Source organism: Micromesistius poutassou (genome assembly GCF_964030765.1).
Source record: "Micromesistius poutassou genome assembly, chromosome: 22".
NCBI lineage: Eukaryota > Metazoa > Chordata > Actinopteri > Gadiformes > Gadidae > Micromesistius > Micromesistius poutassou.
Genome location: NC_140292.1, coordinates 12,139,212 through 12,152,626, shown reverse-complemented (window position 1 = coordinate 12,152,626; position 13,415 = coordinate 12,139,212). Strand labels below are relative to the sequence as shown.

The 13,415-nt window shown below is 47.0% G+C and overlaps 1 protein-coding gene across 1 annotated transcript; it reads left to right on the top strand.

The window, feature by feature from the left end:
* Positions 1–1,154: 1,154 nt before the first annotated feature.
* agpat2 (1-acylglycerol-3-phosphate O-acyltransferase 2 (lysophosphatidic acid acyltransferase, beta)) lies at positions 1,155–13,107 on the top strand. The gene is made up of 6 exons (XM_084486610.1): positions 1,155–1,624; positions 7,590–7,723; positions 9,411–9,586; positions 10,737–10,832; positions 12,662–12,734; positions 12,868–13,107. The coding sequence occupies exons 1-6, from the start codon at positions 1,431–1,433 to the stop codon at positions 13,026–13,028; spliced, it is 834 nt and encodes a 277-aa protein (XP_084342736.1). The 5' UTR covers positions 1,155–1,430; the 3' UTR covers positions 13,029–13,107.
* Positions 13,108–13,415: the final 308 nt, after the last annotated feature.

Below are 13,415 nucleotides of genomic sequence, written 5' to 3'. Positions count from 1 at the left end.
GGTTATCGCAGAATCTCACATTACCTACCACAAAACGAATCCAAATTATAAAAAGCAAAACAGAAACGGTCATATCACCTGATAGACAGTCAGGGAGGGAACTATCGGTGTCTTCACATCCTCATGCAGACGGATAATTCGTCTGCTGGTTTCATGCATTGCTGTGACAATAACAAATGTGTCCACTAGGGGGTTCCGAAGCCTGTTATTTATAGGCAAATCACTTTCGTTCTTTCTGCCGGGTTAAATTTGGTATACAACCATCATTGCTTCTTTAAGCAAATACCCCATTATGAAAGAATTTAATTCGATTTTTTAACAATGTCTCAGGGATGTCGATAATTATTTTTTATATAACTTATAAAGGACAGCAATCAAGCCCACATTCCCACCCCTTATTACAACAAGTCCCATCAAACAAAACCTACTTGTGCTAAAGCCACAAGGATGTGAGAGGTGGGCCATAACATAAAGGAACATGAAAATACACATTTACCAATTGATCCCTGCATTGAAACTTGATATGTTCTATAATTGGAGATTATAACCAACTCGTGGATTACCACAACTAATCAAATCAAACGCGTCCTGGTCTCCCTCTAAACCACGAGATATAATTTCAGACTTTGAGGTTTATAAAGTTTAGCCGAACTTTGTGTGTATAGTGAACAACTGATGTATTGGCATGCGGAAGTATAATGCATCTTTTTTGTCTTTGTATAAAGATGTTCATTGCTTGTTTTACCACTCCGGAAACATTTTTTTCATCTATATACTTGGGGGTAGGATACTGTAGGCCTACACATGGCATGCCTAAAACACAACAAGAGTCTGATTGATAACTACCCTTGTAGCCTACACCTCTCTTCCTCGCACACACTAATACAAACCGAATGGCTCCATCACACAAGTCTCACTTGAATTGTGTCTAAAACTAAGTCGCGTTTTAGTCTAAAGAAAGTCTAAATTATAAAGGATCACGATATACAGTACATTCAAAACAATCGCTTCTGATGATGACTTAATTCGGGCTTCAACTCGAAATCGTAGCCCGGGGTTCGCGTCGAGAGGAGGCACGTGACGCCGCCACGCACGAACAAAAATAATAAAATAATATAGAAAAAAAGAACGCTCTCGCAACCGGAAGTCGCAGCCCCAACTTCAAACGGTGACGAACGCCTCGCATCGCGCTCGCGTTTAGCAACAGATGATCCACGTCTCATTTCCATCATAATAGCGACGTTATCTCAGCCCAGCGCGGCGGTAATAACAGACACGTCTAGCGTGGCTCCTCTGTCGGGACGTCGTGATGCTCGTGCGCTTCGCGAGGCTTCGTCTGAACGTGGCGCCCTAGCTGACCGGGGCTAGCCGAGCTGTTAGCGAGTCTCCGCTCCGAGTCTCCGCCGATCACTCTCTCCACGTCCACCGCCATGGACGCGCTCTGGACGGCCCCCCTGCTGCCGCTGCTGCCGCTGCTGCTGCTGCCGCTCCTGATGTGGACCAGCAGCACCTTCGTTTTCTACTTCAAAAAGTGCTTCTACGTGGCCTGGATGATGTGTCTGGCTCTGCTGGCCATACCGTTATGTGTGCTGAAGAGCGGGGGACGAGACGTGGAGAACATGAGGTGGGTCGGAGCAATACACAACACCCTGGTGGTCCGTGGTGGCGGGGCTACCAGGAGCTAGCCCCGCTATCGGTGCCGTGGTTGACGTTTCACCAGCTGCAGGAGACCAGGAGGACGTCGCGTCTTTTTATCAGAAACCCCCCTCCATGGAGGGCTGTGTTCCTTGAAATGTGTTGTGATGATTGTATTTAATGGCGATGAACTCACCACTATTGCCTCTAAGGGCACAGCTTGGGTCTTTCTAACTTTGTATCGGCATGCCTTTGGTTTAACCCCAAATCAACGCTCGCATGCTGGAGCAACTTTTTGTCAAGAAGTCTGTGAAGTTAAAGGCGTCACGTTTTCTGAAAGTGTTGTGAAGTGATTGAACTCTTCCGGCTTCTGGACGCAGAGTGGCTAATGGACCGACCGACGTTGATTTTGATAAAGCACTGCGACGTGGAAGAAGCTCGCCCAGTGGGAACTTGTTTGGGGCGCTTGCGGCCAAAATCAAAATATCAAACCACCACATGATCTTCACGTCACACATGCCCCGAACATGATATACATGAAAGGCACATAGTTCATATTATGCACACAGTACATTGGAGTAGGATCCATGGGCCAGCCCGGCCCGCTGTCCATTATGGAGAAAAGCTCCGGTGGTTATATAATTACTATACTTATTGTACTGGGTGACCCGTTGTTATACATTCACTTTGGATCCCCCAAGGACAGCGTTTGACTTTTGGAACAAAACCAAACCCGTGTTTTCCAACGCGCAAAGTACTGAGACCAGCAGCTCTATGACTGCGATCCACGGGTTGTTATTGGGTGAATTGTAGGATTTTATGATTGATATTTTCAGCCTGAATTGTTACTTGATCATGCGAATAAGACTTCCCATATAGCTGACCACAGACAGTCTCTTTAAGTTACATTCAGAGTAATATGTTGCTATCCATTTGTATGGTACGCCTGTTGTTCATAGCCTGTAAGCATGGCTGTGGTGTCATGTTCCTCCCGTGTGCTACTCGTTGTCCCCTGTCCACCGACTCATCAGCTGTGTTGCAGTTCACTAGGGGAAAGATCTGTGATTCGTGAATCATTCATAAATCTATCAAGTTGCCACGTTTTACGGACCTCTCCATATTACGAAACGAGTCAAGGCGTCACTCTGTGGTGACGCCTTGGTTCTGCTATTAAAGTAGGATTGCTGGAGCCGAAACAGTCTCTGCCTAATCTACTTTAGACCATTTGACTAAGGTTTTTATTCACCCAAAGGTCTTGTAGCCATTCAATGTTGTGTACACATATGACATAGTTGTCAAATAGAACAGGCCCGGCTGATGTTCCCTGCATCTGTAATCTGCCAGAGCTCATCAAAGTCCATGTCTATAAATGTCCCTGTCAGTTTAAATTGGCTGAGTCGTTGACCTGCGTTTTTATCAGGAATCCAGACACCAGTAGCCTACCTTCAAGGGATAACGTAGTCTAGTCAGTTGTGTTCTAGATCAATCAGTCCTTGTTCAACAGCATGTTAATCTCAAGTATTTTGGTTTGAAATAAATTAAATCATTTCTCAGCCTAATCTGTTCAATTTAATTTATGCTGGTGTACTGAAAACATAATTTATTAAGGCAGACGTCATAAAGGGGAACTCCTATAAAACACACAGATTTAGGGTGTGCTCTGAGGAATGGTATTCAGTTGGTACAGTCAACTCTGAGAAACATCTATTGCACAAACTGCCGTTGGCGTCTGTAAAAGTCCTCCCATTCTATAACTTTATCGTTACATCGTTGAAGGATAAAAGACAGAATGAAAGCAATATGGCTTCCATTCTGATCATGTTTTTAGGCTAGCAGTAACAAAAAAACATGTTAACTCTTGCCTAGCCGACTATGAGACTGCAATAAGTAGAGTCTCAAGACCGATGGGGAGCTGCCCATTAGCCATCGACTCTGGGGAAACCACACAGTCCAGAGGCTGTCCGTCCACCACAGGCGGTCTGAGCTCCAGTTGTCATGTAGTCAATAAGCCTGTGTCTACCCCAATACACAAATAGGACACTGGTAGGAGCAGTTATAATGTGTCTCCTTGTTAGACCGTTCTCTCTCTTAAGATGGCTGCATCCGACTGAAGCTGCCTTGGAGAAGATAGGAGCGTTTTACATGTAGGCCGTACGCGGTGTTCATGAGAAGTTATAATGGGTAGGCCTATTATTAGGCGGATTCACAGGGCATTTCTTGTCCCATTTTCTGAACGTTTTCTGAAGTTGAATCAGAACATTCTTCATTTCTGTGTTTTCCAACCCGTCCTTTTTTCCGTTGTCCAGCTTCTACACGATTGATTAATTGATTGCATATCTTAAAGACACCTAAGTTGCTTTTGATAAAGGCATTTAAAAAATGACTAAATGACGACTGGAAACGTTTAGACATTTGTTTTGTGTATAATAAAAGTGCACAGCTATATTGTAATAGTGAGTGTCCGATTTCGAAAATATCCAAACTGTGCTGAAATACAAAGACACTGCAACGAATCGGAGGCTGTTGAAATGGAAGGAAGCTGGTTGCTACATTTGATGGTTGAACGGTTTCTAAGATTGGCCAAGGTATTACAAATAAAAGACCATTACAGACATGATGCACTCACGAGTCTCACTAGTCCAGAGGTTTGTTCATGGTATGTGTTCTGTTTTGGAGTCCATCAAAAATTGATATGGATCCCTAAGAGATGCCAAACACAATTACTACGTGCACATTAAAACCACAGGCCCTGCACATTGCGCACACTTGGGGCTCCAGGGACACCACTGTTGAAAGCCTCGGTAATATGGTTAGGCTCTCAAGCCACTGAGAGTGATGTATAGCTCAGTATGAAGACTATTCACGGTTGGCAGTGGCACTTGTGTACAATATTTCAACAAGTGCCACGGGGCTGGTGTTCTGCAGTAGCACAGCATAGTACTGGGAGTACCCTAGAGTGGGGGCGGTCTTAGGCCCTGTCCCAATTCTCCCCCTTCCCCTAGATTTGAGCCCTAACCCTAGATTTGAGCCCTAACCCTAGATTTTGTGCGTTCCCGCGAAGGGGTAGGGTGTCCCAATACTTAAGGGAGCAAGTGGGAGTGCTGTTTTGCCCTTAAAATCATCCCTTGATCGCTAGCCAGCTCGGTAGCTGACTTGCAGCTAAGGGTACTCAGAGCAAGTGTTTTTTGTTAAGGGGAGCGAAATGGGACTGGGCCTTAATGTCAAAATCTCACATGAGTGTCAGTGGAAGTCTACTCTACATTGGGGCTTCTGGCTCACTATTCCCCTTGCCCTCAATTTGGTTATGTTTTGTTTTTACCTGTGTGCGATCCTTTTAAGGGATGGCCCCTCCCACATTGCCGTTAACCCGGTTCCAATATTTGACTAACGCTAAGATGTCTGCCCTCCTAACTGAGAGGACTGTTGGCGGTAGCGATGCCATTGGCTGATATGGGCAGTATCTAAGCGGTGGCTCAGGAGACCTGTGACAGCCCTCTGCCACACACCAGCTATCTCACCTCAGCGCACTGCCAGGTCCGCTTGTCTTCAATGAAGTGCCAGAGCTGTCAGCACTTCAGTAGCCGGCAAACCACATCCTCCACAGCAAACAAACTAACATACACACACTATGCACAGCATACAAGCTGCCATTCAAAATAGGAATGCACCAATTTTTTAATTCTGGCCAGCTACCGATGTTGGATTAAACAATTTGGCAGATTCTGAAACCGACTGTTGGTTTATTTCCTTGTTGTTATTTATTCCCCCTACTGTTCTCAGATCTCATTTCTTGTTTAGCACTTGTACTTACTACAAATAATTAATCTTCTGCTTCTTAAACAAAGAAATCTATATAAAAAAAAAAGGCTTTTAAAGTCTTCATCAAGCGATCTTTAAATGAGCCCAAATTACATCATAGAAATGTAACACACACACTCTCGCTCACTCTCTCTCTCTCGCTCGGTGTAGACGGCAGGGTGTGTCATGCAATGCAGTTGCAGACAGTGTTGTCCTTCATGTTGTTGTTGGAGAACCTCACCTGCATTAGCATTCTCCTCCTGTGCCTCGTGATCTGCACGTGGCTCATTAGCCATCATTGCTGCTTCGGAAGCGTATTACAAAGGATCTCGTTATGTTTCCTTATTGAATTGCCACTCCCTGTTTTTCCCCCTCACTGTATTTCCGATTAGTATTTCGTCTGCTCTGTGTCGTCACGTTAGTCGTCTTCCACAGTGTTAACTAAGCCTGCGACGGCACAAAACCTTTCTGGAGCACTAGTGTTGGCCGCTCAGATAAACACATTGTTGACTGGTCATGAATTTCCCATGTCACCGGAGATCTATTTTCAGCGGACGTTTCCCGCCAAAGTCATGGTCATCTTGACTTGGAATGCCAATGAAGGATCCCACCCTCACAAGTGTACGCTAGAATATCAAGTTGGGCATGTGTAACATAAAATGCAAGTCTAGTGCTGCAAAAATGCAAGACGGTAACACCAGCGTAATAGCAATCCAGTAAATAAATTGTCCTGACACAATAGAATTTGTGCAGCTCATATCCATATTCACAACTCATGCATTCTTCTAGTCAGTTCTGGAAAACCTAGTAATATGTATGCATGGTATGTAATATATTTTCAAGTAATAAGTTGTATTGCAAAACCTATTTCCTGTTTGTGTGTGCTGTCCTCAGTACATTTTAGTGGAGGTACCGGTTTTCTGTTTTGTTATTGCACCACGTTCTTTCACCACTTTCATTCTGCTATGATGGTCTAATATGCAGTGGAAACGTGTTGGTTTTTGGGTGACTATATCGGCGTGGGAGGAATAAATGCTGGCTGCTGCCAAGAACTCTTAAACTGCGTTTAAAGTTCTACTAAATGAAAGTGGGGCCAAACCCATGTGCTAGGTCGCACAGTGCAAGCACCACTAGCAAATTAATTTATTGATGGAGACCCTGGGAAGAATGGAAAGGGCACTTTTTATTATCGTTTCCTTCCTCCCTCTCTTGGCTCCCCTCACCACGCTTTGCATCTGTCTCTGTGATGGCGGAGAGGTGGGCCTTTTTCTAGATTTTCAGCTTGTTATATTTGAAGTCCGCCATTTTGTGCATGCATTTAATAATGCTGCCACATAATGTTATTAACGATACATTTTACAATTACTGCATTTAAATGATAGACATTTAAATCATTTTAAACGTGTGTGTGTGTGTGTGTGTGTGTGTGGGGGGGACTTATTTTGGGAAGGGTAAAATACTCGACAGTCAATTGCGTATACATATAGGTGGTAAATGGTACAGGCGGAGTGGGGCCCTGAGATCCGATGGGGATGGTGTTAGTAGGCCCCTCTGCGCGGGGCCAGGGTGCCCTTGTGTGGGGTTAGGGTGCCCTGGGGCAGGCCCCGGTGCTGATGGCTGAGGGTGACTGAGACCCTCAAAGGCTGAAGTCATTTGGTTAAAATTGTTGTTGGAATAGTTTCGGGGGATATAAAGTACCCTGCGCTCATATCCTTTTATATTCTGTTTCTAACTTCTATCAAGCTTTCACCAGAAAATCAATAAAATCTAACGTTATTTTACGTATCAATACCATACTTATTGGTTCGTATTTTTTGTGTTTCAAACAGTCATTTCCCAATTGTCATTGATTTAATAAATACAAAACGTTTGTCTATCACGCTACTGACTCAATAGAAGTTAAGATGGCTGGGCTCACTACTGACCGTTGAAACAGTGTATACGAACCTCCGTGAGAAATGAAAGGTGGTTGAAAAGGCTCAGGTTGTCCTGAAAAAGACCTAAATGATGGCCAAATAGAGAGCCTTTATAATTACACTCTTGTATCCATCTCCCATTGGTCCAAACATCGTGCCCTTTTGTGGATTCAATGTCCTACAAGTATCTCCCCGGGGAAACGAGTACTGAACACACTTTGCTCTGGTCCTTCCCTCCAGGGTGATCCGTGCGCTGGTGCGCCACGTGAAGTACTTCCTGGGCCTGCGCTTTGACGTGAGCGGCTGGGAGCACCTCCAGACGGAAGGGCCCTACGTCATCATCTCCAACCACCAGAGCTCCCTGGACGTGCTGGGTAGGGCCCAGTGCCACCGCGGGCACAATGCGCCGCTGTCACCCAAATGTAGTGGACAATGGTCCCTTCATGGGACGATGGTCCATCTAACGAGGGAGTGTGTTGCTCCAGCTTTGTTCATCCCCCATGTTGACGTCTGGAGGTTCCTCTGTTTAACAAGCGTACTCACCTTTTTGTTCTTGGATGTGACCGTCGTGAACATGATCACCTGCTTGGGAAGGACGGCTCGTGAAGGACACAACAAATGTGTATTTCTTTATTTTCAACAGTTTATAAGGGCAGTGTATTTTACATAGGTATGTATTAGCGTATTGTATGTTGCGGTTAGGTCTTGACATCTTGTGTGTGGCATCTCCTAGATTAACCCTGTGTTTTAAATGGCCACCCATCTATCGCCCAAATCACCCAAATACACTAGAAAATGTATATTTAATCATTAATTCCCAAACACCACCCACCAGTCATGCTATAGTGAGATCAGCTCCAGCAGGTCTTATGTGGGCGCCTGGTTAGTCATTGATCAATAAAAGTCCTATGGCGTCAAGATAACAAGCCCACGTGGAGTGTGGGATTGAGATGGAGACACCGTCGTTATTTTGTATCCATTCTTGGAAATCGCCTGTATTGTCATAGTTCAGAAAGGGCGGTGACGGGTCAAGACCCGGGCTCATTTGGGCTTCATAAGCCCTGCAGAATCCTAACGAGGTGCTGAGTAAAACACCGTGCTACACGCACTAGCACGTTTGCTAGCCGCAGACCAGAGATAAACACATCCGAGCTCAAGCAGGCCTCGTACTAGCCGCCCGAGGATATGTTTGCAGTGGGCTGTAATCTTAGAGCACGGTTTTCTTTGCTGTGGTTGTCTTTCACTTGTCCAAACAAGCCCTTTTCTTTCCTCCATTCCTGCTCCCGATCTTTGGTTACACGGTCACAGTGAGCCTCTGATTCTGATAGTTGGTGTGTGGGTTCCGCCCGGGTCAGCCCACTTCTATTATCTCTCTGTTACTTCGACCCTTAAACGCACGTACTACTTAGAACGAGGTGTACTACAAGATGTAGAACACAACATTGGGACATTGTGCCATGGAGATAAGCTGACCAAAGGGGATCCCAGATATCACAAAACAGTATGTGATGAAATATTGATTTATTCTTTTTGAAGTGAGTACGAAGCTGTCAGGGTAATACGCTGGAATATGGAGTGGTTCAGCATTGGCCAACATATGCAACTGTAGTTTGAAAGAGTTTGTATGAAGTATTATAAGCTATTGTGAGCAAATGTACCTATGAATGTGCTGCTTACATATGTGGCCTTTGTTCCTTGTCAGTTATTTCTCTCCAAGTTCCTAATCCTTCTTGAAACCAGAATCCACTCAAAAGAGCAGCCAATCTGTGTTCTCGTTATTCTGAGGCTGCTTTTCTTCCAACTGGTTTCCTGTTGAACATGTTTTCATAAAATAAAAAAAAATTATAAAAATGGGCATGACAAAACATGATCAAATGGGCCTTGTCTGGAAAACTCAAATGACATGACATTATGAATTTATTTTGTAGTCTGAGATGTAATTTACAAATGGCATTCACGTCACTAAGGGAGGGGAGTTATGACATTTAAATTAGTTTGGACTTAACGTTCCTAACATGCAAGCCTGTGATTAACTCAGCCGCCCCCCCCCCCTCCCCCCAGGCCTGATGGAGGTGCTGCCCGACCGCTGCACCATGATCGCCAAGAAGGAGCTGATCTACGCCGGCACGGTGGGCCTGGTGTGCTGGCTGGGCGGCATCGTCTTCATCAACCGCAAGAAGACCAGCGACGCCAAGAGCGTGATGGCGGAGGCTGCCAAGACCATGCTGGATGACCAGGTGCGGCCTTCCTGCTCCTCTAGTCTCTCCTCTAGTTCCTGCCAGTCGGACTAGTCTCACTAGTCCGACTGGAGGTCACCAGCTGCAGTCTGAGAGGACTTTAGATTCGTATCTAAACGCTGAGGGTTTAGATAGCTCATATCTGGGTCAACGGCATTTCACCATCTTTGCTTCTTATTTTTTTTCAACCAATCCCATTGATGGAGGCTGCGCTCTGTAAGCACGTAATTGGCTATTAACAGCGGACCCAAACCCTGCCAGCAGTAGTAAGCTGTAAAAATAGTGTCTGTAAAGGTTTCAAATCAACACCCTGTTTTTGGCCGCCGTAGAAATAGACTTATTGAAAGCTTCATTCACTCACACAAATTAGATTTCTTAAGTAGAAATCCCTGGAACAAAACAGGAAACAAGGGAATGTCGCCCCCCCACCCCCCCTTAGACGTTCTGCTGTAACATTGAAGGACTGCTGGACCAGGAGTTCTGCTATAACACAGTAGGACTGATGGGCCAGAGGTTCTATAACACAGTAGGACTGCTGGACCAGAGGTTCTGCTATAACACAGTAGGACTGCTGGACCAGAGGTTCTGCTATAACACAGTAGGACTGCTGGACCAGAGGTTCTGCTATAACACAGTAGGACTGATGGGCCAGAGGTTCTATAACACAGTAGGACTGATGGATCCCAGATGAACTGATTAATAACGACAAGTTAATGTCCTGCTGGACGTGGCTCATATTCTACACCCAACAACTCGAACCACAAACACTGACAACCCTATTGACTACTCTAGGTATCTGCTATATTTGAATACATAGAACCCACCGGAGCGTTTCACTTTCCAGTTCCTTAAGGAGCTCTAGTAAATACTAGCTGTTTTTTTTTTTTACCCACATTTTGTCATTGTAATGATACTCTTCTGCATGTAAACGGATGAATCCATTTTAAAGCTGTTTATCGATCAATCCTTCCAGCGTTTTCTGTGTCCATGGAAGCCCTCTCACTGATGCTCATTAGCACAATCAAGATGTGTTTTCCTTCTTCCAGTAGGCGCTGTGGTTTAGTTTCCAGGGCTGGTTTGGAGCTGCCTAGTTGTACTTTGTCGGGGTGTGACTGGGCGGTGTTGAACAGTGGAACCCTGTGTTCTGCAGATCCGCCTGTGGGTGTTCCCCGAGGGAACGCGCAACCAGAAAGGAGATCTGCTGCCCTTCAAGAAGGGGGCCTTCCACCTGGCGGTGGCCGCGCAGGTACGCCCTCCTCTCCCCTCTCTCTCTCTCTCTCTCTGTCAGCCTCAACCTCCAATCATATAGCGTTCATAGCAGTTTTTATGGCAGTTTTTATAGCAGCGTTCATAGCAGCCTTTATAGCGTTATTGCCTACAGCACCTTTTTTATGGCGCTCATGTTTATGCAGATTTAATGCGTATGGGAGTCAGACGAGTTTGTTTCTGCTACTAGCCCATACCGTGAAATTGAGTTCCCTGTATTGCCAGAAGGGTTTTTGTTTTCACCACAAGGGGGTGCTGGAAACATCCAACCACCGATGAGGCCCTATGTAGAGGATACTTATTGGCCAGAGTTCAGACTGTGGGATCTTATTTATTCCATTCCATTTGTTGCAAGAAGGGGGGTTGTTATTTTTACTGAACCGCGTGACGCATAGCTGAGTTTAAATTACAACGTGTAAGTGTATGTGAGGCTAAAACTGCAAGCCAACAAGAGGCGGATAGCGATGACATCAGAGACTCACACTCAATATATCAGACAGGTCTGCTCCTCCCCCTGGTGACGACGCTTCACCTGGAGGGAGAGATGGCTCTCCTTCACTGGGGGGGGGGGCAGCCTGGGACAGCAGCTCATACAGTAGACCTCCAGGGAGCTCAGCTCACTTTCCTTCCAAAGGACCACAGTGCTGGAGGTTAAAAGGCCAGGGCCATATAGACACTTAGGCACATGATGCCAAACGCCTGTTTGCACAGCTCTGTGTTCTCATGCGGGCTGTCATGCGGGCGGGATGGGCCCGGTGGTGACGTGCCCGGCCTACTGGTACTGATCTCTGGCGGTTGGGTGTGGGGAGGGCTGTCTCTCCTGGATGATTTACCCCCACTCCGCTCCCCCGGCGCGCTGTGGGTGGACCGGGCTCCACGCGATGGCATGGAGAACACGCCGTTGGCCTCATAGCATAAGTCATGTTTTGGCCAAATTGTGATATCACTGTGCCACTGTGCCTATATCCTAAGCCAATCAGAGTGCTTTTTAACATTCCATAATCACTATCTGCCCTAGTTATCTATTTCACACATTTTTGATGCTAAACACATGATGACCCTTAAAATATGACTTGGGCAATTATTCCTAAGATTATGCAATTATGCTATCAAAGCTGATCTATTTGAAGCCTTTAGCTCATTGCTTAAGGACTTATGCGGAAATATTGGACATTGTACCCTTATATAATTCCTTACTTGAAATCCCAAAACTGTCTTTTAATTGTGTGTAAATTGTGTGTTTTGTTTGAATGAAACATAGATAGATATAGATTGTCTGTTCAATGCTGCCTTCCTGGCCAGGGCTCTCTTGAAACAGAGATTATACCCTCAATGAGACTTTAACCTGGTTAAATAAAGTATGCTTTGAGGCTAACGATACATGATCTTTAAAGGTCGTATCAGCGATGTTGGGCGACGTCACTTCTGTTGGCATTTGAAGCGAGATCCAGAACAAACAGAGCCAGCTCGCCCCTCCCTTCTGTACTATCCTGAACGCAGCGCAGAACCCCACAACACCCGCCCCCTGTCGGCGATTGGTTGGAATACTGTTTGTTTTGGTTCTGAGCGGTTGGTAGTACCGTTTGTTTTTGCGTACGATCTCGGAGCGCAGGCTGCCTACAGAGACGTGTTGTTTTGACGGCCTGCTCGCGGGGCGGGCGGCTGGCGGGATCGTGAGGAGAGATCAGATGAACGTGATCATCGACGTTTCGGCCTAGAATCGCTGATACCACCTTTAAGGGCTGGAGGGAGGTTCCTTTGACGTTGTTGTCTAAACAGCTTATCCCCCCCCCCCCCCCCCCCCCACAGGCACCCATCATTCCCATCGTCTTTTCATCGTACAGCAACTTCTACCTACGGAAAGAGAAGCAGTTCAACTCTGGTGACTACCCTCTAACCCGCCGCTCACCGTCCTCACTCCTCCTCCAGCGGGCCGCTGTGAGTGCCAGCATGGGCCTCCTCTTTCCCCTAACGCCGTTGTTGTTGTTGTTGTTGTTTGTCTGTCCCTCCGGCAGGCACCATCCGGTTGAAGATCCTGCCCAAGATCGACACCAAGGGCATGACGTCGGACGACGTGGGCGCGCTGCTGGACACGTCGTTCGGCGCCATGCTCACCGCCTTCCGGGACAACGCCGCCGACGCCGCGCCCCAGAGCAACGGCATCCTGCACCACTGAACCCCCCCCCCAGCCGCCCCTCTGCTGCTGCTTCTCCCTGTTTGGAGATCCAGCCCCTCCCCACCCCCCCCCCTCCCAGCCGCGTGCCCCCCCACCCCAGATGACCCCTGACCCCCCCCCCCCCACCCACCCACCCGACCAGGAAGTGACATGATAAGACGTTGGTTGTGCCCGCGGTGCCGTGTCGTCGCGGGCCTCTGTAGTGGCCCCCCCCCCCCCCCCCCCCCCCCCCCCCCCCTTCAGCACAGTGAGTCCTCTGCCCTCGCCGTGCCCCTGGGGCCCGAGGTGTGACGGACACCATCGCCCCCACCACCACCACCTCCTCCAGCCCCCCTCCCCCCCCCCCCCGCCGTATGGATGTCTGCTGTGAGCTCGTCATAACAAGCA

Excerpts from the sequence above, each read along its gene's own strand:
- agpat2 (XM_084486610.1), top strand. The coding sequence starts at position 1,431 with ATGGACGCGCTCTGGACGGCCCCCCTGCTGCCGCTGCTGCCGCTGCTG. Across the intron at positions 1,625-7,589 it reads CGAGACGTGGAGAACATGAG|GGTGATCCGTGCGCTGGTGC; the intron begins GTGGGTCGGAGC and ends CCTTCCCTCCAG. Across the intron at positions 9,587-10,736 it reads AGACCATGCTGGATGACCAG|ATCCGCCTGTGGGTGTTCCC; the intron begins GTGCGGCCTTCC and ends TGTGTTCTGCAG.